Source organism: Eptesicus fuscus, chromosome 24 (assembly GCF_027574615.1).
Source record: "Eptesicus fuscus isolate TK198812 chromosome 24, DD_ASM_mEF_20220401, whole genome shotgun sequence".
Taxonomy (NCBI): Eukaryota; Metazoa; Chordata; class Mammalia; order Chiroptera; family Vespertilionidae; genus Eptesicus; species Eptesicus fuscus.
Genome location: NC_072496.1, coordinates 12261592 through 12285741, shown reverse-complemented (window position 1 = coordinate 12285741; position 24150 = coordinate 12261592). Strand labels below are relative to the sequence as shown.

At 43.5% G+C, this 24150-nt stretch overlaps 1 protein-coding gene and 1 non-coding gene across 4 annotated transcripts in view; one reads left to right on the top strand and one right to left on the bottom strand.

The window, feature by feature from the left end:
- WDR64 (WD repeat domain 64) overlaps window positions 1-23927 on the bottom strand; it is a 55883-nt gene extending 31956 nt beyond the window's left edge. For 2 of the 3 annotated variants that reach the window (XM_054712991.1, XM_028158081.2), the window contains exons 1-12: window positions 23696-23927; window positions 19213-19343; window positions 18525-18627; window positions 17949-18052; window positions 17660-17689; window positions 15556-15666; window positions 14376-14590; window positions 12101-12235; window positions 9118-9197; window positions 7223-7362; window positions 3196-3322; window positions 76-224 (exon numbers count right to left, since the gene is read on the bottom strand). In XM_054712991.1, coding sequence (XP_054568966.1) covers window positions 76-224; window positions 3196-3322; window positions 7223-7362; window positions 9118-9197; window positions 12101-12235; window positions 14376-14590; window positions 15556-15666; window positions 17660-17689; window positions 17949-18052; window positions 18525-18627; window positions 19213-19343; window positions 23696-23840 — 1470 coding nt within the window. In that variant the 5' untranslated portion in view covers window positions 23841-23927. The remainder of the gene's footprint in view (window positions 1-75; window positions 225-3195; window positions 3323-7222; window positions 7363-9117; window positions 9198-12100; window positions 12236-14375; window positions 14591-15555; window positions 15667-17659; window positions 17690-17948; window positions 18053-18524; window positions 18628-19212; window positions 19344-23695) is intronic. The other variant, XM_054712992.1, reaches the window with a different exon arrangement.
- Window positions 12704-12810, top strand: LOC114234530 (U6 spliceosomal RNA). The gene has a single exon (XR_003620751.2). It is a non-coding gene; the product is annotated as a U6 spliceosomal RNA (small nuclear RNA).
- Window positions 23928-24150: the final 223 nt, after the last annotated feature.

Sequence of the window (24150 nt, the reverse complement as noted above, 5' to 3'; positions counted from 1 at the left end):
CCAAAGACTTACCAGGAAGAAGAAAAATTCGACCTGCTTTGCCTTTTTCTTTCTGCAGAGGCAACACGCACTCACCTTAATGATGGACTCGGAGCAGATGGTAAGCACTTGGTGGAAGTGTTTGTTGTGAAGCATGACATTGATTTCTCGCTCATGCGTGTGAGGAACCTGTTTTGTATCTTGTATCATCCTAGTCAAAGGGTACATGTCAATAACAGTAGATCCTGGGGAAAAAGTAAGAGTCTCATAAATACTCAATAATAGAAGGTTATTTTTGAACCACTATTAGAAGTTTTTTTGTTATTATTAATCCTTACCCGAGGATATTTTTCCATTGATTTTTAGAGAGAGTGGGAGAGAGGGGGAAAGACAGAGAGAATCATCGATGTGAGAGAAACATATTGATTGGATGCCTCCTGCACAAGCCCTTACCAGGGCCTGGGCCGGGGTGGAGCCTGCAACCAAGGAATCGAACCTGGGATCCTTTGGTCTGCAGGCCAATGCTCTATCCACTGAGCCAAACCGGCTAGGGCAATATTAGAAGTTTTGAATCACAAAGGATTTGATCCAACCAGTTGTGTTTGGAAACAGCCAATCAGTGAGACTAGTAATATCAATGCCTACGAACTCTAATGAGGGGAAAATGCATTCATTTACTCTAAAACAAAGTTGACAAATAAAGCAAATGTTATTGAGCCAGAGAGGAACATCCATTTTGGGCCGCACTGATTTTCAAGTGCAGGCCATTGGGTCTCCTGATACCCTCTTTTCAGTGGTTTCTGTTTTCCTCCTTAGAGTGCCCCTCCGCCTGGTGTGGAGGGAGAATGGAGACGGGAATGGCAGGTGAGCTGCCATTTAGTGACTGGAATTGATTGTTAGAGAGCCCTTTTCAACCAACGGATGATAAAAAACAAAAAAAGAAAAGGAAAAAAACCCACCCACTCTAATCATGGACTTATTAAATGGAACCAATGAGAATGATCGCAAGCTAGCGCTTGCAACATTACTATTAAATAAGATTATTTCCCAAATCCCCACAGTGCGGTACATGGAGAGCAGGTACTTCTTACTTTCCTTCTCCTAAGGGAGTTTGGGTTGGTTTTACTGTAATAGGCTGCTCTGCAAGTATTGATTCAACTCTCAAAATCAATGACCCATGCATCCTGGTTGAGTATAATGTCTGGGAATATAAATAGGAACCCCAAAGTATCCCATAGCTCAAACAAAGATAAATCCTCTTTCCCGATTTTTTTTTTTAATGTGGATTTTCCCCTTTGCTTTGAGTTTCTGAAGTCTCTCCCAAGAAATCTCAACTTTACGAAACGTTCCAGCAGGAGTTTCGAGTTACTAAACCCTTTCCTCAGGTGTTCCAATTTTAAGATAAAACCTACTCATGGGTGAAGGACTGTGATGAATATTTTTCAATCCAAATACCTCCAGATGGAACTAGGAGGAATATGGTAACCAGCCAGTCAAACAACACTCGAAGCTTCCGTCCTAATTAATCCCAGGGGAAGACAGAGCAGGTGGTCACTGGGAAATTGCTTAGAAATGCACTCTGGGCTGGTGTTCCAGAAGAAAGCTGTGTTGTTAATGTGGTTCATGTTTCTCCCACAGCCTGAGGGTATGCACGTGAACAGTGCTCAGCTGTGAGTGCCTCTTTAGTAAGCATGTACTTCGAAGAGGCAACAAGAAAAGAAGGCACCGAATCTGTTGGCATCAGCTCTGGGCCTGTCACTTGGGCCTCTTCTCTCTCTCCACTGTTCTTTGTCTAGAAGCAAAGGCAGGTAGGAAGGAGGGACAGCACCCTTATTACCGTGTAACTGCTGTCTCATTATCAGAATGCCCAGGGCTGCCGGAACCGGTTTGGCTCAGTGGATAGAGCGTCGGCCTGCGGACTCAAAGGTCCCGGGTTCGATTCCGGTCAAGGGCATGTACCTTGGTTGCGGGCACATCCCCAGTAGGGGGTGTGCAAGAGGCAGCTGATCGATGTTTCTCTCTCATCGATGTTTCTAACTCTCTATCCCTCTCTCTTCCTCTCTGTAAAAAATCAATAAAATATATTAAAAAAAAAAAAAAAAAGAATGCCCAGGGCCAAAATGCCGGAAGAAAGTGGTGCATCTGCTCTAAAACGGACCATATTCCTGCCCTAGCTGGTTTGGCTAAGTGGATAGAGCACTGGCCCTCAGACTGAAGGGTCCCAGGTTCAATTCAGATCAAGGGCATGTGCCTCGGTTGCTGGCTTGATCTGGGAGGCAGCCAATCGATCTGTCTCTCTCACATCGATGTTTCTCTCTCTGTCTCTCCTTCTCCCTTCCACACTCTCTAAAAATAAAAATTAAAAAAAAAATTCTCGGGTTGAGGATTTAAAAAAAGAATAATAAAAATAAAAATGCTTCCTTTAACTATAAATCCATAAATAAATAAAATGGACCATATTCCTGTTCCCAAGAGTCAAAGCAGAGCTGAACTGACCTTGTCTTAGCAACAGGTTATACATCCCACGTTGCTGCTTAACCCATGCTGTCACATCTTTCTAGGTATTTTCAGAGGACAGTTACACATTTTTTAAAATATATTTTACAGAGAGGGAGGGAGAGGAATAGAGAGTTAGAAACATCGATGAGAGAGAAATATCGATCAGCTGCCTCCTGCACACCTACTGGGAATGTGCCTGCAACCAAGGTACATGCCCTTGACTTGAATCGAACCTGGGACCCTTCAGTCCGTAGGCCACTGCTCTATCTACGGAGCCAAACCGGCTAGGATCAGTTACACATTTTTTAAAAATATTTTTTTTATTGAGTTTTAGAGAGAGGAAGAGAAAGGGGTAGATATAAACATCCATGAGAAAGAAACATCAATTGGCTGCCTCCTGCACGCCCCCTACTGGGGACTGAGCTCACAACCTGGGCATGTGCCCTGGCTGGGAATCGAACCGGTGACCTCTTGGTTCATGGGTCAATGCTCAACCACTGAGCCACACCAGCCATGCAGGACAGTTACACATTTTATCCACCCAGCCATGGAAATGCAGGAAGGAATAAAATTGAATTAAATACCCACTGTGATGAATAAAGGTTTATAAATTCCCCTTCTAGTTTTGTTTTTCTTCTAGTTTGTACCCATGTCCTAGTTAAAGAAGGTTAGACGTCAGAAATACGAGCTCTGTTTGCCATTAACCGGGACACTTACCCGCGATGAGCATGCCGTGGTTGGCGTCATAGATCATGGAATAGATCTGCATGTCTCCGGGTCCTCCCTGGCTGTCGTGGAAGACTTGCAACAGTGACAGAGTCTGTATGTCCCACACCCTGAACACCTGGGGGAGGAGAACCACAGCTCACCACTGTGACCCTTGGCCTTCCCCCCTCACAGCTGTTCCACGTGAAGCATTTTCAGAGTCTGTAAGATGCTCCTAAGAACTAGCTGCACAGTCTGACTTACTGGCTGAGTACATATTTGCTCAACTCTAATCTGTCTGTTGGTTCAATTAGTGTTCATTCATATCAGGGGGAAATAGTTTGCTTAAAGGAACTGGATTTTTCCATCATTACAGAAGAGGAGGGAAAACATAGTATCTATTATTCTGTGAGAATTTGGAGAAATAATAAAATACCGAGTATGACTTACAGTGCAATAGAAGCCACGTTTTTCTTTATAGAATGGATTAAAGAATAGAGGGAAGACATATTTTAGGTGGAGTGTTTCAAATTTCTCTTTCATGACTTAAGAAGATGGGAACATCGTACTAAATGAGGGTTTTAAGACCCTCCCCTTTCTCCTGCCCAGGCATGTAAGAATTACAGAAAGCAGTCCTCTTTTTTTTTTTTTTTCCAATCATCACCAAAAGATATTTTTTCCATTGAGTTTTAGAGAGAGTGGAAGGGAAAGGGAGAGGCAGAGAGAAACACCGATGTGAGAGAGACACATGGATTGATTGCCTTCTGCATGCCCCCAACCAGGGTTGGGAGCCTGCAACCGAGGTATGTGCTCTTGACCGGAATCGAATCCAGGACCTTCAGTCCACAGGCCAACACTCTATTCATTGAGCCAAACCAGTAAGGTGAAAGCAGTTTTTAGGGATGGTGCAAATATAGTAAAAACATGGGGAAATAGGTCATTGGAGCTCTCCTTTGAGGAAGGAAAGAGAACTAACTTCTCAAATACATCTTGGATCGACAAAAGAGACTAGGAAGAATTAAGTCAGCAAAACTAGGTCAAGTTTACCCTTTGTCACTTGAAATAACGGTTTTTGTCTTCTCCATCTTCTATTTCTCTTTTAGCAATTTACAGTGTGGTTGAATTTCAGAAATAAGTGTGATTTCATCAAGGATTATATCTCCTAGCATGCATCAGCCTTAAATATTTTTAAATTATGATAGTTATTATTAAACTATTAAATTCAGAATCTTTGTTGAGTAAATAAGTGATCAATTTATAAAACTACTTATAAATCTTTCATAAGCACTTCTGTTCACAAAGGTACTAACTTCTTATTTGAGACACATAATGTAGTTAATTGAGTTAAAAGCTTCACTATTATGCATATAAGCTGGTCCTTCTGTGTAAACACATAAGGATATCTGAGTCATGTGACTGAGTCATGTGACTTGGGAAGGAGCTTGGACTATACTCCCTGTAGGCCAGTATTACTCAGAGCTTGTACTTCCTTTGTTCTAGTAAACACTTTAAGAGAATAGCTAGAACATCGAATCTTATCAGCTGTTTGTATTATTGAGTAAACAGGTATCATGGACTATGTATGAATTTAGGTTCAGAATGAGAGGCAAGTAGGGGAAGAATCTAAGAGTGGAATCAAGGAGTGTGAAGAAATTGGTCTCTATTCAAATTATTTCTAATCCTATTGCTTGGCTGAGACACATTCACGGTTGGCAGTGTTTTGACTTTAGGTGTACACTTTCTGAACTGTGGTTGGTGGAAACAGCAAAGGTTGAGGCAAAAGAAGATTAGGATTTCAGTTCTAGCCTCAGTTTCCTTGTTTCTGAACTTCCCTGAGCCTCAGTTTCCTTGTCTCTGAAATGGATTCAATAACACCAACATTCTCCACCTTACTGAGTTGATGTCAATATGCTTTGAAACCTGTGATTTTTCTATAGCGTAATTATATTTAAAATATATATTTTTTTCATTGATTTCAGAGAGGAAGGAAGAGGGAGGGAAGGAGAGAGAGAGAGAGAGAGAGAGAGAAGTCTATGATGAGAGAGAATCATTGACTGGCTGCCTCCTACATGCCCTACACTGGGGATTAAGCCCACAACCTGGGCATGTGCCCTTACTGGGAATCAAACCTCAACCTACTGGTTCATAGGTCGATGCTCAAGCACTGAGCCACACCAGCTGGGCCACCTATATTTTCTTATGGAAAATTTTAGAATTTCTATGGTTTTGTAGTCCACATTTAAAATCTTTAATCCACATGGAATGTATTTTTCTGTTTAGTATGAAGTGATGATCTAATTCCATATTTTCCTTATATGACTAATCTGTTTTCCCAAAATTTAATGAACTTTCAAAACCACGCTTTGCTCATAGATGTGAAATGCTACTTTTATCATTAATTTTATCAAAATTCCCATACATACATGAACTAATTCTTGCATTTTCTATCTGTCTCATAGGTGTGTCTAACAGTTCCTGTATTGACTACTGCTCTGTGTGATTGATTGTGGCTTTACAATATGTTTTAATGAGCACCTGACAGGGAAAGTGTCATCTTATAAGGATATTCTTCAAAGTTTTGGGATTTTTACTTATTATTTTTGCATTAACTTTAAACTTGGGAAACTGATACTTAAATAATCCTGATTGGCATTAAATATGTAGTTTAATTTGCCGGACACTATCTTAGAGTATAATATTCTTTTTAAAAATACATATATTTTATTGATTTTTTACAGAGAGGAATAGAGAGTTAGAAACATCAATGAGAGAGAAACATTGATGAGAGAGAAACATCGATCAGCTGCCTCCTGCACACCCCCCACTGGGGATGTGCCCGCAACTAAGGTACATGCCCTTGACCGGAATCGAACCTGGGACCTTTCAGTTTGCAGGCCGACGCTCTATCCACTAAGCCAGACCGGTTAGGGCAGAGTATAATATTCTTATGCAGTAACGTAGAACATCTCTCTATTGATTTGCTTAAATAAAAGTACCTCAGAAAAACTTCACAGTTATCTTCTACTCATGGTGAATATTGCTTGTTAAGGTTATTTTTAGGTATTTCATAATATTTTCGCTCTTGTAAATGCTATCCGTTTGAACATTTTTTCCAAATGTTTACTGATCTTACATAGAAATTTATTTTTAGAAATTGCTATTACAACCAGTCACCTTATTAAACTTATTTTTAAAAATTTAAGCTGATTTTATTAAGGTTTTCAAGCAATCCCTTTACTTGCAAATTTAGTCTCCTCATTTAGAATATTTATAGCGGGTTTTTCTTATTTTACCACATTGGTTAGAACAGTGGTCAGCAAACTGCGGCTCTGTTGACTAATGAGTTTGCCAACCACTGGGATAGGGGCTTTATCACAAGGAACAACAATAGCCTGTAATTATTGGAATCGAGAGTCTAAAACACGTTTTGAGCGCTAGCTGGTTTGGGTCAGTGGGTAGAGCGTCAGCCTGCGGACCAAAGGGTCCTGGGTTTGATTCCAGTCAAGGGCACGTACCTTGGTTGCAGGCTCCTCTCTGGCCGGGGCCTTGGTCCAGGCTTGTGCAGAAGGCAACCAATCGATGTGTTTCTCTCACATCGATGTTTCTCTCTCTCTTCTACTCTCCCTAAAAATCAGTGGAAAAATGTCCTTGGGTGATGGTTAATAAAACAAAAACAAAACAAAACACTGTTTGAGAACAGCAGCAACAACAGAAATCCTAGCTTTTCCTGCACCTAATGAAAATGATGTCTGTAACGGAGGATGTTACAGATGTCTCTTGTGCTTGCTATGGAGGACAACACTGGCTCTCTCCCCACAGCCGTATCCTTTTACTCTGTAAACACGCCCTTCCTGGTGCTGTAATCAGCCCAGACAGAACAGCGAGCGGCTCATCAGTCCCTTCTCCACACTGATAATATTTTTCTCAGTGACTGTCAGCTATTTTAGGCCAAAACTGTCTGGATTCTAGATTGCCCAATAGTTGATTTTAAAGAAAAAAAAAAAAAGCTTCTTTCGTTTCGGTGTTTTCCGTTTGTTACCTTGGCCGAGGAAAGGCTGATGACGAGCTGGTCCTTCTCGTTGGTGACGATCTCGGTGATACTGAACATGTGCCCCACGAGCTTCCCCACGGGCTTGGTGCTGATGTTGGGGTGCCACAGCCGGAGCACCTTGTCATCTCCTGGAAACACGGGGAATGGTTGCTTATGTTCTCAGGGGCACAGGGGGTCACAGTGTAAAGTCTGTGTCTCCCCATTTTCTCCACCCCCAGCCCCTGGTAACCACCTTTCTACTCTCTGTTTCTATGAGTTCAGTTTAAAATAAATAAATAAATTAATAAAAAAAAATATATATATAAATATATATATTTATATTTTTTTTTTTTTGCCCTAGCCAGTTTGGATCAGTGGATAGAGCGTCGGCCTGTGGACCAAAGGGTCCTGGGTTCAATTCCAGTCAAGGGTATGTACCTTGGTTGCAGGCTCCTCCCTGGATGGAGCCCTGGTCGGGGCATGTGCAGGAGGCAACCAATCAATGTGTTTCTCTCACATCGAATGATATTTCTCTCTGTCTTTCCCTCTCTCTTCTACTCTCCCTAAAAATCAATGGGAAAAAAATCCTCAGTTGAGGATTAACAAAAAATAAAAATAAAAAATGTATCGATTTCAGAGAGGAAGGGAGAGGAAGAGAGACAGAAACATCAATGATGAGAGAGAATCATTGATCAGCTGCCTCCTGCACGCCCCACACTGGGGATCAAGTCTGCAACCCAGGCATGTACCCTACCCTGACCAGGAATCGAAGAACCATGACCTCCTGGTTCATAGGTCAATGTTCAACCACTGAGCCACACCTTATGAGTAGGTACTGTTATCAACTTCACCTTACAGATGAGATTGAAACTTAAAGAAGTTAAATAACCTGACTAAGGCCATGCAACTTGCTAGTAAGGGAGCCGGGATTTATTCTTAAACAATTGGACTCCAGAGCCCAGGCTTAAAGCCATTGTACTACATTAGGACCCCAGCATCACAGATGAGCAATCTGAGGCCCAAAGAATATTCCTGTCCGTCCTCCACCTTTCCCAGCTTCATATAGCATCCTCCTGGCCCTTACTCTCAGCAGATAACATGGTTTCCCATCTTCTACCCTACTTAGCCCTTAGATGTTGGCATTTTTAAAGGCTATAACCATGGCCTTCTTCTCTGTTAACTCTGAACCACCACTCTTGACTTTTTGGTCATGGACCCCTTTTGATGATTTGATAAAATTCTGAACTTTCTCTCCGGAAAAATGTACCTAGACACACAAGTGTACTCAGCTTCAGGGGCTACAGGACTCCTGAAAACCCACACCTGGGTCCCAGGCTAAGAACACATGCTCTCACACATTGAAATAAGTTCTAGATACATTAAAAGAACTAAAGTTAAAATGTAAAACGAAACAATAAAAAATAATATTGAAATACAGAGGAATTTGTTTCACATATTGTTGGGCTACGGAAGGTCTTCTAAGAACCCAGAAGCCACAAAAAAAAAAAAAAACACAAAAAAAAAAGCCCTGGCCAGTATGGCTCAGTGGCTAGAGTGTCGGCCCATGGATTGAAGGGTCCTGGGTTTGATTCCAGTCAAGGGCCTATATCTCGGTTGGAGGCTCGATCCCTGGCCCTGGTCAGGATGAGTATGGGAGGCAACCAGTCGATGTGTATCTCTTTCTCTGTCTCTCCCCCTCCTTTCCATTCTCTCCTCGGGTGAAGATTAACAAAAACAAACCAACAAAAGGGAGACAGTTTTGACTTTATATACATGTTTAAATGCTCTAAAGGTTTTTCCAGCAGTCACATGATACAGCTTTATGAAAATTCTATGACTGTTCATGAAGGAGAGCACAGTTTGCAACATAGAAAATCTCTGTGCAACCCGGACTGTTCTCTCACCTCCGGTGACGATGACATTGGCTTTTATACAGTAGCAGAAAGTGTTCGCTCCTCTTGGCATGGAAAACTCTCTGACAGGCCTGGGAAACACAAATCTGATGTCAAACTTGGGTTTTCCTGAATGAAGCTAATTCTAATTTAAGTAGATTATGTTCAGTAGGGCTCATTTCTCAGTTGGTTATAGATCCATTTACCCATAGAAAATACTGTAATTATTAAATCCTCACTGACACAGAGATTTATTTACTCCATAATTCGGTGATATTAGCACAACACTTTGTATTGTTTCTACTGAAAAAAAAAATTTCCATCCCAGCGGGCATGGCTCAGTGGTTGAGTATCAACCTATGAACCAGGAGGTCACGGTTTGATTACCAGTCAGGGCACATGCCTGGGTTTTGGGTTCAATCCCCAGTGTGGGGCATGTCCATTGTGCCAGACGTTAAGTTGGGCACTCTATGTGAGTTAACTTAGGCAACACACACACACACACACAACACACACACACACATTAATTTACTTCAGAGAGAAATAGAGAGAGATAGAAACATCAATGATGAGAAAGAATCATTGACCAGCTGCCTCCTGCACGCCCCACATTGGAGATTGCGATCAAAACTTGGCATATGCCCTGACCAGGAATCCAACCGTGATCTCCTGGTTCATAAGTCGATGCTCAATCACTGAGCCACTGCAGCCGGGTAACTTAGGTAACTTTTATTAGATTGTAAGGTAGGTATTCCACTTAAAGATGGAAAGATTGAAGAGAAGAGCTAATAGTAAAGGTCACACAGCTAGTGAGCACTAGGACTGAAGCCAGCTCTGTCTGGCTTCACAGCAACCCTACCGAAGGGCATTGCATACTTTCCAATTAATAATCTGCCTCTGAATTGGGTAATTGATAAAAAAAAAATAACCACCTGGCCCTAGCCAGTTTGGCTCAGTGGATGGAGCGTCGGCCTGCAGAATGCAGGGTCCTGGGTTCAAATCCAGCCAAGGGCACATGCCCAGGTTGCAGGCTCGATATCCAGTGGAGGGCGTGCAGGAGGCAGCTGTTTAATGATTCTCTCTCATAATTGATATTTCTATCTCTCTCTCTCCCTCTCCCTTCCTCTCTGAAATCAATAAAAATATATTTTAAAAAAATAACTGCCTGGTAGTTATTTGCACAATTTTGGGAAGTTGTCAAGCTATGGAAGGGTGAAAGTTTCAGCATATGTCTTACAACAGGCCAACATGCTTTTCATGACATAATTAATAGTAACTGCTCATTTTGCTGATACAAAACTTTGTGAAATCATCACACAAAATGATAAACAGAATCAATACTCATTTTTGAAATGGAAATTTTTTTGAGAGGAATTTGTTTTCAGCTTTTCTGGGAGCCGTGCTAACTCCCATTTAACAGCTGGCCCCTTACGGACTGGGATAAACGTGGTTTCATCTGGCTCAGCTCAAGACTCATTACAGGAAGTTACAGGAGCGGGAATATGTTGCACCAGGGGATGGAGTGGACCCCACTCTCCTCCTATTGGGGTGCCGGACACTCCAGTGGCAGTGAGCTTCTGGGAAGCATGAGGACACTATAGCACTTGAGAACGCTCCTTTGCTTCCAGATTTAGAAGGAGAGGGGCCCAGGGAAGCCATTGAAAAGCCCAGCCAGTTGACTGACGCCCTGACCATTGCAAAATGGGTGCTTTTCAGAGCAAAACCGAAAGTGCTGGCTAATTGGGGAAAACAACAACGCACCTTCTAGAAAATCTCAGTGTTTACAACCACCAAGCACCAAATCTATGGAAAACTATGGACAGTAGGCATTTAAATTCTCCTCAGTACTATGACATAAATTAAAAATATATATAACATCAGAATGTGTGTGTCCATGAATTTCCAAGAACTGCATGGAAAGTGAGAATTAACATTGGCTACGTACAGAACTTTAAGAGCAAATATTAAAAAAAGGAATCACAAGGAAAATACAGTTCTGGATATACCTGTCTTGATTTATTCCAATCGATTATAGCAACAAACAACAAATGAGCCAAACTGTTGCCAGGAGGAGCCATCATTGGCACAAATAATTTCAATTTCCTCCTGAAAATTGAATCTTGTCAAACAAATGGAATAATTAATGTTGATTTTTCTAACAACCAATTTGATAGCTCCAAGGCTGCCATGGGCTTATCTGTATATATAAAAGCCTAAGTGACCTTTTGATCATTCAACTGTTCGACCAGTAGCTATGATGTGCATTGACCAACTGGGGGCAGACACTCAATGCAGGAGCTGCCCCCTGGTGGTCAGTGAGCTTCCACAGTGGGGCACCACTCAGCTGACCAACAGGTGCCAGACGCCAGGCTCAAGGTTGGCAAGTGCAGCTGCGGGGGCACAAGCCTCTCCCGTGGACACTCTCCTTGCGCGCCCTTCTCCCATCCAGGATTGGGAGCAGCATCGGGATGAGCCTGCAGCCACTTCTCAGTCATGGGTGCGAGGGTATTGCCCTACGTCAGGTGCATGGAGACCACAGTGGAGTGACAGTGAGCCTACCGAGTAGCGGCAGTGGCAGGCGCAGCAGGGCCGGGATGAGCAAGAGCGGCGTGGCGCCTGGCCCTGGCTTGGCCTCCTCTCCGGCCACCTGCTGCTTTGCGCACTACTACATCCCCCTGGTTTCAGCCGATCCCCGCAGGTCGGCCAAGGGACCCCACTGGTGCATGAATCTTCATGCATTGGGCCTCTAGTCAATTATAAAAAGCCTGAGGTGAGCACACCCAAGCCTTTCCCTTTCTCCTCTTTTGCCTTCCTCCCTCCTAAGCTCCAGGGCCCTTCTTCTGCCTCTGTCACTTGTTTCCTGAGCCCACGCAGCCCAACTGGCTCACTTCTTTCTATCTCTGTAAGTCTCTAAATAAACTTCCTCTTATCATTTGAGAAAAAAAAAAAGCCTGAAAGTTACAGAATATTCATGTACATAAACTATTATACTTACGCATTATCCTCAAGTCGCTTCAAGGATTCCAAAACTAACGAATGAACACTGTCTAAGGAGCAGGATCCAAAGCAATTTAGGGTTGTAATAAATCTAATTTTCATAACCCAGTCATTATGTAGCTTCCTTTTAACACTGGGAATTAAAAGGAGAAAAAAAAAGGGAGGGATTATGTTAGACACACAAACACATCATGTTGAGTGTCTATTTGTCATTTCAACTTGACTTTAATCAAATTGCAATTCTGAACTGGAGTAAAGCCTGCATATATAATACGGCCCTATGCATTATACCACTTTTAATTATTTAATTAAAATTTCATAACCTAAATCATTTACAATGGGAAAATAAAAGATTATCATCACATTTTGAGCTATAAATTCAGAATTTAAAAAATAATATAGAAGAATTTCAGTCCAATATTGATACTATATTCTTTACTGAAAAACTTCTGGTCATCTAAATGAAGAGCTGTGTTTCATATTGTTTTATATCTTATATGAGTCTATTCATTTTCATATTTTCCAATGGCTATTGATGTTTAAATCAATATTACCCCTATTGTTAGATACTGGATATTTTACTATTAGAAATGACACTGTGGTGATTGCTTCAGCAGCACATATACTAAAACTGGAACGATAAAGAGAAGATTAGCATGGTCCCTGCGCAAGGATGACATGCAAATTTGTGAAGCGTTCCATATTAAAAAAAAAAACCACACAAAAAAACGAAAGAACATTGTGCCCAGCCAGCACGGCTCAGCAGTGAACCAGGAGGTCACGGTTAAATTCCAGGTCAGGGGACATGCCCAGGTTGTGGGTTGATCCCCAGTAGAAGGCATGCAGGAGGCAGCTGATTGATGATTCTCTCTCATCACTGATGTTTTCTCTCTCTCTCCCTCTCCCTTTCTCTCTTTGAAATCAATAACAACATAAATATATTTAAAAGAAGTAACACTGTGATAGGTATATATTTTAACACATGGGGACCTCAGGTCCCAATGCTTACATGTTTACGAAAGAAGGCACCTGATGCCTCTGCCCAAGGGTTTTCCACAAAGGGACCCAGCTCAGAGCCACTGGCACCAGTAGTGGGGGAGTGTGCCCACCTCACAGAATCTTCCTCATGTTTAACCTTTTCCAATTTTATAAGAGAGAAATTATATCTAATTTGAAGTGGGATTTCGTTGATGAAGAGAGAGGACATATTTAGTACAAAATGTGTTTTTCTGCTAATAAGAGAAATATATGCCTTATTGTGAAATCTTCAGAGACACTACAGTTCTGAAGAAGACAATTGAAGTCACTCAGGACCGCATCAGTTGGAGATAATTTGTCGGTAGCATTTTTGTCTGCTGAGCACTGGGAAATGTGTCTTGACTATTTGTACCGTGTGTGCATGTGTGTGAATTACCTGTTCATGACCTTTGCCCATTTTTTCTCTGGGAGAATTATTTTTTAAATTGAATTCTAAGACCTAAGAAAGAGTATTAACCTATTGTCTGTCATATTTGTTAAACATATTTATTCCAGTTTACTTACTTGACATAGGTTATCTCTTGAGGCAATCAGCTGCCTCCTGCATGCCTCCTTTATTTTGTGTAGAGTCAAATCTATCAAACTTTTTCTTTGAATTTTATAACCATTGCTCTTGTTTAGGGTCTTCTTCCATATTTAAATGCTAGTAGTTACACAGGTCTTTTATAGCTTTCCATAATTTAATTTTTTTATTTAACTCTCTAATTTATTTAGATGCCTATAGATTTTAATTGTCAATAACTCTTAGAATAGGAATTTCAGTGGCTACTTTTCTGTCTGTTTTCCCTTAGTCTTGGAAGTCCCTCGAGGTACGAGGCATTCCTTGTTCAGTTTGATGTTTCAGATCTTTACCCTGTGGTCTGACACATCCTTTTGACTACATAAATACTTTTGTTCTTATTGTTTTTGTTTGTTAACTCTCATCTGAGGATATTTTTCCATTTATTTATTTATTTTTTTAGGGAGAGTAGAAGAGAGAGGGAAAGACAGAGGAGAAACGTCAATGTGAGATAAACACATCGATTGGTTGCCTCCTGCACAAGCCCCGACCAGGGCCAGGGCCAGGGAGGAGCCTGCAACCAAGGTACGTGCCCTTGGCCAGAATTGAACCAAGGACCCTTTGGTCCGAAGGCCAATGCTCTATCCATTGAGCCAAGCGAGTTAGGGCTTAACTACACAAATACTTGAACAATGTCTACATTAAAACAATTGGACCACCCGTGTGATACACTGACCTTTTGAAGTCCTTGGAGTCTAAGACCTGATTTTGTAATTTTTTTTTGGTCTTTGTCTGCTTTAACCCAAAGTCTTCCGTATTCACAGTGAATTTGTTCACAAACCCGCCATCGTCCCCCAGCAGGATGTCATCTCGGCAGAGCTGGTCGGACAGGGGCACCACACACACGCACAGGAGGCAGTGGTCCATCGGCTTTATGACAAAGTAGTTTTCCTGGGAACACAAGAGCACTTTTCATAAGTTATTACATCGCTCCAAATATCTAAATATTGAATTTAAATACTGTCCCTATTGTTTTAAATATTTTTTTAATTGATTTCAGAGAGGGAGAGGGTGAGAGAAACATCAATGATGAGAGTCATTGATCAGCTGCGTCCTGCACGCCCCCTACTGGGAATCAAGCCCACAGCCCAGGCATGTGCCCTGACCAGGAATCGAACCGTGAACTCCTGGTTCATAGGTCAATGCTCAACCACTGAACCACACCAGCTGGGCTGTCTGTATTGTTTTTAAAAATATATAGTTTATTGATTTTTTTACAGAGAGGAAGGGAGGGATAGAGAGTTAGAAACATCGATGAGAGAGAAACATCAATCAGCTGTCTCCCACACATCCCCCACTGGTGATGTGCCTGAAACCAAGGTACATGCCCTTGACCGGAATCGAACCTGGGACACTCCAGTCTGCAGGCTGACACTCTATCCACTGAGCCAAACCAGTTAGGGCTGTTTGTATTGTTTGATAAAAGTTTTACTTCTGGCCTTAGCCAGTTTGGCTCAGTGGATAGAGCCTCAGTCTGTGGACTCAAGGATCCCAGATTCGATTCTGGTCAAGGGCACATGCCTGGGTTGCGGGCTCCATCCCCAATCGGGGGATGTGCAGGAGGCAGCCGATCAATGCTTCTCTCTCATCATTGATGTTGCTATCTCTCCCTCTCCCTTCCTCCCTCTAAAATCTATAAAAAATATATTTTAAAAACAACAAACATAACTAATAACAAAACTCAATACCCCCAACATTAAATACACACTAAGTGGAAACTATTAATAGTAATGTTAATGCTGAAATCGATTATTGAGTTAAATCCCCTCATTTTTCATAAGGAAACTGATCTTCCATATCCTCCCAGCATGAAAAAGACAATCTCAGTTCTTTGAGTATTTCTCTTGATTCGGTACCTGGCTGCTCCCTTGAGCTTTATAATCCCAGACAATGATGGTCCTTTCCGTGGTGGCAACAATTCGCTTCAGCTGAGAGAGGTAGTCACAGCCTGTGATCCAGGAGGTATCCTGATAGGAAAGCACGGCATTGGAGGGGGTGTATGCTGTGTTTCGTCCTGTCAATGTGATGGTTACTGACAAATAGGTTAGTTACATGAAAAGCCCTGTTTTGCCCCCTTATTTGCAGAGGAGCCTCCCAATGTCTCCTCTGGGATGTCGTGAGGAGGGGTGTCATCTCCTCCTCTCTCACCTTCCGGAGTTTCTGAGCAGCAGCCGTGGGGAACAGTGGAGCTAGGGCCCGCACAGCTCTGGAAGCATATAGCGGCTGGCAGAGCAGTCATCTGTGTGCCCTGGCCATGCAGACAAGAACAAGGACACTCATCGAGACCCGCTTAATCCAGGCCTCTGGCCCTGCAGCCATGCTTAAAATTTTTTTAAAAATATGCTTATTGCCCGATCAGTGTGGCTCAGTGGTTGAGCATCAACTATGAACTAGGAGGTCACTGTGAGGCATGCAGGAGGCAGCCGATCAATGATTCTCTCTCATCATTGATGTTTCTATCTCTCTCTCCCTCTCCTTCTCCCTTCCTCTCTGAATTCAATCCTATCTAATAAAGAGGGAATATGCTAATTGACCATCACTCTCTCACAAAGATGGCTGCACCCACATCTGAGGCCAAGTTCCCATAAGGAGCCTTAACAAGCAATCAGCAGGGACCTGAGGCTACACCCTCCCCTGCCCCCGTGGGGCTTGACAGGGGACCTCAGGCCACACCCCCCGCCCCAGCACCGGGCCAGGGGACCTGAGGCTGCGCCCCGCTGCCTGGCTGGGCTTGACAGGGGAACTTAGGCCACGCCCCCACCTAGGGGGGCTTGACAGGGGACCTGAGGCCACGCCCCCACCTAGGGGGCTTGACAGGGGAACTTAGGCTGTGCCCCCTGCCTGGTGGGGCTTGATGAGGGACCTGAGGCTGCGCCCCCCCCCCGGGGCTGGGCCAGGGGACCTGAGGCTGTGTCCCCCACCTGGCTGGGCTTGATGGAGGACCTCAGGCCATGCCCCCCGCCCCGGTCTGGGCTGGGGGACCTCAGGCCACGCCCCCCATCCTGGCGCCAGGCCAGGGGACCTGAGGCTACACAGGGCTTGACAAGGGTGGGACTGGCCGGGTCTAGATCTAGCCCAATCGGGTGTGGGGGGGCAGCCAGGTCTGGGTCTCACGCGATTTTGAGGTGCATGTGGGTGGGCGGGGACTTGACTCTCTTGGTCCCATGGTGAGACCCAGACTCTGACAGGAGGAAGGTTTTCATATACATTTTACTAATTTTCTTTCATCTCTGACACTTGTATTACTGAGAAAGGGCAAATAGCAACATTAAATTATTTACTCTAATTAATCCCCTTTTAATGTGCACGGATTTCATGCACCGGGTCACTAGTAAAAATATATTTTAAAAAGAGAGAGAGAGAGAAACAAAGGCATAGAGATCTGGAGAGAAACTGGACTCTCCCCCCTCTCCCATGGCCTGGCACCTCCTTTGTAGTTCAGTGCACTGGGTGCCAGCAAGCAGGGGGTGAGCCAAGCATCCCCCGTCTCCCATAAGACATGCTGGGATGCCGGGAGCAAACTGCTCTAGCTTTACACCTGCCACTGGGTTGCTTTCCAATTAGCAATACGGATTAAAGAAATTCCAACACTGCACTCGAATGTTTATGCTGTTTTCAAGTTTTAAAGACCATGTTTTAACATGACTTCTATTGGCTGTTTCTCACAGTGTGGGTTGTGTCCATTGTTTACATTCCGGAGTAGTGGGTGAAGCTTTAAATGGAAGCTTCCGGGAGTGATCAGTTTCCAATCAATTCTCTGCGATCCATTTAACTCCACAGAGCGGGACCTGGGTGCCCTTTGCTGTTGCTCAAGGTTCAGCTGTCGTCCATACACCTGAACGCACAGTCTATGAAAACATCTTTTTCTCCGAGCATGTTACTCAGCTCATGATTAGTGATGGAGGCACCATCCTCCTAGGCCTACACGTGACTTATCAGCAATTTGTAAAATGCACTTACTGTAACCGTGGTGCTGTTCTGCACTCGCATCTGTAAACAAAGGGAGAGAACATGGAAGCCCAGTTGGTGCTACAGTTACAGGCGAGAATGCTGACTGAAACAGCCCGCTCTCCCCTCGGTTCAATCTGCTTGCCATTTCCTCCCCCACCACTGTCCTCCCTGCCTCTCCTCCCTCCGAAGGGTCCAGCTCTGTGGAATCGCTCTGTTCTGTGTGTTGTCTTTAAGCCCGGGGACTGCTCTCAGGGTCTTACACGTTCCTAGGGTCGGGGGAGTCCAAGATTGAAATTACCTGGTTGTTAAAGACTGTTATCAATCCTCTCTGAGAAGCTGCTATTAGTAAATCCAACTGGGGGATCTTGACCATGCACTTAATCACATCCCGTCTCCGACTCCCTGTCAACAGCACAATATTCAGTTCAACTCCCAGCAGTCAAGACCCTAAAAGTCACTTGTTAGGTTTGTTAAAAAAGAGAAGGAAGCAACCAACTCATTCTCAACAGAGGAACTACTGCCCCCAAGAAGGTGAACACGGGTGCTCGGGTATGTGAATGAGTCTCCCTCTTTCTGTGTCTAACACACACATGTACGTGCGGCACAAGAACAGCTGCACACACAGTGCTGTGGGGTGCGGGAAGGATGCTGGGAGGGGTTTAGGGTGAGAGGGCCCACCACTGGGTCCTTTAGAGCAATGACAAAATTTCAAACTCAACTGCAGGTACAGTTTCTTCTGATATTGCACGTGGAACTGTCACTTATAAAGAAAATAAAATGAAAAGGGGTTCTATGGAAATGTTATATTCCAATGTTTGTTTTTGAGGAAGTAGTAACACCCATATTCATTTGGAAGGGAAAGTCATACTATCACCTGTAATTACGACTCGCTGTTTTCTAGACACAAGGAAAACCAAATTTTCTTCATCCATGTGGGAAGTAAGAGGATCTTCTTCAGAGGAGTAATATCCAAAGATCTAAAATCCCAAACGACACATGTCAACATGAACACTATTTCAGAACTCACGGCGAATAACAGCTTGGACGCTGGTCGGATTTAAGGTCTTGGTTTAATGCTCAACAGCTTGCCCAGCCGCTGTGGCTCAGTGGTTGAGAATCGACCAAGGAACCAGGAGGTCACAGTTCGATTCCTGGTCAGGGCACATGCCCGTGTTGTGGGCTCGATCCCCAGTGTAGGGCGTGCAGGAGGCAGCTGATCAATGATTCTGTCTCATCATTGATGTTTCTCTCTCTCCCTTCCTCTCTGAAATCAATAAAAATATATTTTCTAAAAAAGGTCAACACCTTGCTTTGTCAATTGTCAGAAAGTCCCAAAGGAAGAGAAGGCAGTTTAATACGTTCTACACACCGTGTGGTGATGGTGCATGATCCTTGAGCAATCCCTGATTTTCCTTACTGATTACTGATGGATGGACCAGGCTGGTGTCCCTGCTTAGGCTGGTAGTTCTACTGGGAGCTGGCACTTGGATTTAATTATTTCTTGTAAAGAAGAAAGAAAAATACTACATGCATTTCATACTGGAAACAGGAAGAGTGGCTACCTCACACCAGTCCGTGGGCGCATCGGGGTTGTTGCAGAGTTTCCTGTAGAAGCATTTCACGTCTTGATTCTTCACCTCCAGACCGAAGAGGTCCTGGACCGCCGAATAGAACTTCTCATAGTTAATCACCTCTGCGTGGGAACAAGGGGCAAACACATGGCATCAGATTCCAAGAGCTGCACTGCCTGTGGCGGCAGCCTCTTCCACGTGCTAATCTGCTCCGTTATTTCACCCTACAAAAGCTCGATTCTTTTGCACTTTTATGTATTTTTTAAAATTAATTTTCTTTTATTGATTTCAGAGAAGAAGGGAAAGGGAGAGAGTGAGATAGAAATATCAATGATGAGAGAGTATCATTGATCAAGCCCGCAACCCGGACATGTGCCCTTGACCAGAATCGAACCCGGGACTTCTCAGGCCAACGCTCTGTTTACTGAGCCAAACCAGCTAGGGCTCTTCTGCATTTTAAAGGTTTTCTTTCCAATGGAAATAGAACTAGGGATGTGGCAAAAGATGACGTAGTCAGAAGAAAGTATTACTTTGGTGTCTAGTACCTCCTCCGTAGCTTATGTTGCAACTATTTTAGGAGTTTGGTTCAGGAATACAAAGATCAGAAATGAGTCACAGTTTTCTTATTGTCACAGTTCATTCCTGGTCAGGGCACATGCCTGGGTTGTGGGCTTGATCTCCAGTATGGGGCCTGCAGGAGGCAGCCGATCCATGATTCTCTCCCATCACTGATGCTTCTATCTCTCTTTCCCTCTCCTTTCCTCTCTGAAATCAATAAAAATGTATTTAAACAAAGAAATAATAAAAAATGTGGCCCAAGTTGGTTTGGCTCAGTGGACAGAGCATTGGCCCATGGACTGAAGGGTCCTGGGTTCAATTCCAGTCAAGGGTCAAAGGCATGTACCTCGGTTGCAGGCTCAATCCCCGGCCCTGGTCGAGGTGCATGCAGAAGGCAACCAATTGATGTGTCTCTCTCACATCGATGTTTCTCTCGTTCTCTCTCCCTCCCTTCTACTCTCTCTAAAAAAAAATCAATGGAAAAAATCCTTGGGCGAGGATTAACAAACAAACAAACAAAAAGTGAATGTATGGCAGAATTAGCAGTGTGATAAAAGTCAAGATTACATTTCTCCCTTCTCAATCTGTCAGTCAGTCGTGCTGTCATAGAAGGTAGTTTGTCTAGTATTAGTTTGTCTAGTAGTACTTAGTCTTTATCAAATTTATACTTTATAAAATATATACTATCTACTATAATATCTGTATAAAACATATATATAATATTCTCTCTCTTATGTATATATATATATATATATGTATATATATGTATATATATATGTGTGTGTGTATATATATATATATATATATATATATATATATATATATATACACACACACATACTATGTATACATAAACTATAAAGGAATATATGGGTACACACACACACACACACACACACACACACACACCCCGATACTAGAAAGGAAAGAGATTTTTCAATACGGCTTTGTGATTACAAGCTTTTACATGAAAACAAGGTTAGCTTGCTTTGGGCTAGCCCTGGGTTACAAAGTCTTCAATGCACTCCAGGTTCAATGATGAGGGGGACGGGGCGGGACCCACACACAGAGGGCAACCTCAGTAGTTCAAGTGCATCAGGCAGATTCCTCTAGATGGCAATCCAGTGCACTGAGCGCTAAAGATGGCTTTGCTTGGGGAACGTTTGGGAGTTTTAAAAGGAGAGGACATTTGATTTAGGTCTTGAAAGAGGAGTAAGGGTTTATTGGTACGAAAAGGGGAAGAATGACATCGGGGGCAATGACAGACGCCAAGTCAGAGTCGGTGAGAGAAGAACATGCTTGGAGATGCTGAGAAGTTTATGTTAGGACAGAAGGTGCATGAAGGGAAGTTCCGGGAACTGAGGCTGGAAAGGTAGGTTGAGGCATCACTGAGTAACCCTGGATGCCAAGTTAATGTATATGGATTCTAGAGGTGAGCTAATAAGCCAAAATTGTGGCCATTCTATTTTTTTTCTCAACAGAAATATAGAGGAAGGTGCCCAGATGGCGTGACTCAGTGGTTGAGCATTGACCTATGAATCAGGAGGTCATGGTTTGATTCCTGGTCTGGACACATGCCTAGGTTGCAGGCTTGATCCCCAGTGTGGGTTGTGCAGGAGGCAGCCAATCCATGATTCTCTCTCATCATTGATGTTTCTCTCTCTCTCTCCTCTCCATTCCTCTCTTAAATCAATAAAAATATATTTAAAAAAAAAGAAATATAGAGAAAGGAAATAACTCTTGGCAAGGAGACTATTATATTAAGAGGCTGTTGTAATAACCCCAAGTGAGGTACCATGAAATAGTCCAAGATTTTACCAAGATATGGCTTAGGAGACTAGGTGGATGGTGTCTGTGCTTAAGACCAAGAGAGAAGACAGGCAAAGTTCAAGAAAAGAGAAGCAAAGGAGGAACGAGGGAGAGGAAAAATAAGAGAGTGGTATGACGAGAGACACAGGAGAACGTTTCTGGGAACAACTGTTAATGCAGTGAAATGGCCAGGAAGCTGGAAAATGAAAACAGTGTCTTGAACTTGGCAGCCACAGCAGGTGATCAAGCACATCGGTAAGAGCATTTTCAATTTCAGCCAACTCTGGAGGAAAGCCGGACTTGGGTAGATTGAAAATTAGGTGGCGATGCTGTGGAGAAGTATGGTGGAGAAGCAAAGACATACAGTGGTAGTTTACAGGGAAGAGAAAGTCAAGGTCGGGCTGGCTGGGTATATGCTTAGTCTGAGAGGACAAAGCCCGTGAAAAGGGAGATTTTGATGTTGCAGCAAAGTGATAGATAGCGTTGGAGGGGAGCGGGGGTGGCAGAAAGGACGGGGGGGTGCTTTGGGAGGAAAGAGTATTGGTGAGAATTCTTGTCTTTTGGTCTTGTTTTCTCTTATGATGCTGGAACCTTGGCTGAGAGGAACTGATATCCCATAGAGGATTCTGGAAAAGTGGTAAGGGTTTGAAAAATCAATTCCAGAGAGAGGTAAAACACACTGACCAGGAAAAGGAGAGCTTTGTTTAGAAAGCCTAGCCAAGTTCACCATCATCTAACTCTGAGTCTCAGCTCTATCACTTGGAAGTTGTGTGACTTGGGCAGATGAATTTCTGTACCTCTCATTTTCAAATCAATAACACTGGGATGATAGCACTGATAGTAAGATTTGCCTATTAGAATTTTCACCAGAATCAATTAAATTATATTTATTAAAGTGACATACATTTTTGAAAACTATTCAAATAATATCAATTTGGATTTGAACACCTGAAGTCACCATCTTGACTCATTTATATTTTAATATGTTTTTTAAAAATACATTTTTATTGATTTCAGAGGAAGGGAGAGAGAGAGAGAGAGAGGAGAGAGAGATGGAAACATCAATGATGAGAGAGAATCATTGATCGGCTGCCTCCTGCACGCCCCACACTGGGGATCGAGCCCGCAACCCAGGCATGTGCCCTTGACCGGGAATCGAACCATGACCTCCTGATGCATAGGTTGATGCTCAACCACTGAGCCAGGCTGGCCGGGCTCTTCACTCATGTGTGACTGAACAGCCTGGCGCATTAAGAGGCTGGCCATGCTGATCCCTCAGCCATTATGTGGACCCTGCCCCTCTGCTTGCAGTAGATGGATTTCTCCTGCTGCTCTTGTACTCTGCCGCCAAGCCTTACGCTCCTCTGGTTCCTCCGTGCCTGAGGCTGCACACCACACCACTGCCCTGGACCCCTGCCCATGAGGGCACACTTTCAGTTCTTTTATTTCTGCTGCCAATAGTCCTGGCAGATGGCTGCCCACCATAGTCCCTGACTTGGCATGCTCAAAATCATTCCAGCCTAGAGACCCAGGGAGAGGCCCAGACAGAAACTCTGTATGGTCTCATGACTCCCGTAAGTAAAGAGATGGCAGGGCGGGCCCTGGCCAGGTCGCTCAGTTGGTTAGAATGTTGTCCCACTATGCCAAGAATCTCTGGTCAGGGCACATATAAGAAGCAACCAATGAATGCACCAATCAGTGGAACAACAAATGGATCTCTCTCTCTCTCTCTCTCTTTTTCAGTAAATAAAATTAAAAACTTTAAAAAGAGACAGCAGGATAGCTCACATGTACTACTGAGTCCCAGATCAACCAGTGAGCCATCCATGGTAGATCCGGTAGAAGAACCCTTAGATGTCATTTAATCCACCCCCCTAATTTTATTCTTGAGAAAATTCAGGTTCAGACAAGTGAAAAAACAAAACAAAACACAAAACAAAACTTCCCCAAGATCACTTAGCTCTCAGGACTGAGACAGAACGAGGAGTCAGGCCCCCAGTTTGGTGTCTTTGCTATTAAGCTGTGTTGCTTCTCTCTGGTGGCTTAAAACATTTCCCAGTTCCAATCAACAGGCTCAACTGGACCGCCCTGGAATCACCGATCTTACCTTCTTTTTGGGTAAACATGCCCGCTCTTTCATCTTTTTTCTGGGCCGCTGTACGTTCAACCAGGTTTTCGAACCCCCGTAGGGCTACCTTGAAACTGACCACCTGAAGTGCAGTGCTGAGACGCTTTTCCTTCCCAGGTTCCATTGGGACACAGGGAAGCTTTTATTTCTGTACAGAAAAAAAAGAATGCAAATTTGCCAAGTTGGATAACCTCCCCGTTGTTACGTTGCCTTCCTGCTGTCTCAGTTGCTCTAGGACTCATTCCTTTGATCTTACAATCCCATTCTGTGGGTAGGAGGAGTCTGAGCCTTCACCAGGGTGTTGGCAGGGAGGAACCTGACTGAGGCCTAATGCACGGCACGTGGGCCAACATTTCAGGGAGATCTGACCTCACAATGTGACCAGGGTCCTTCCTAGGGCACCCACTGCATCATAATCTCTCTGTATAAGGAGG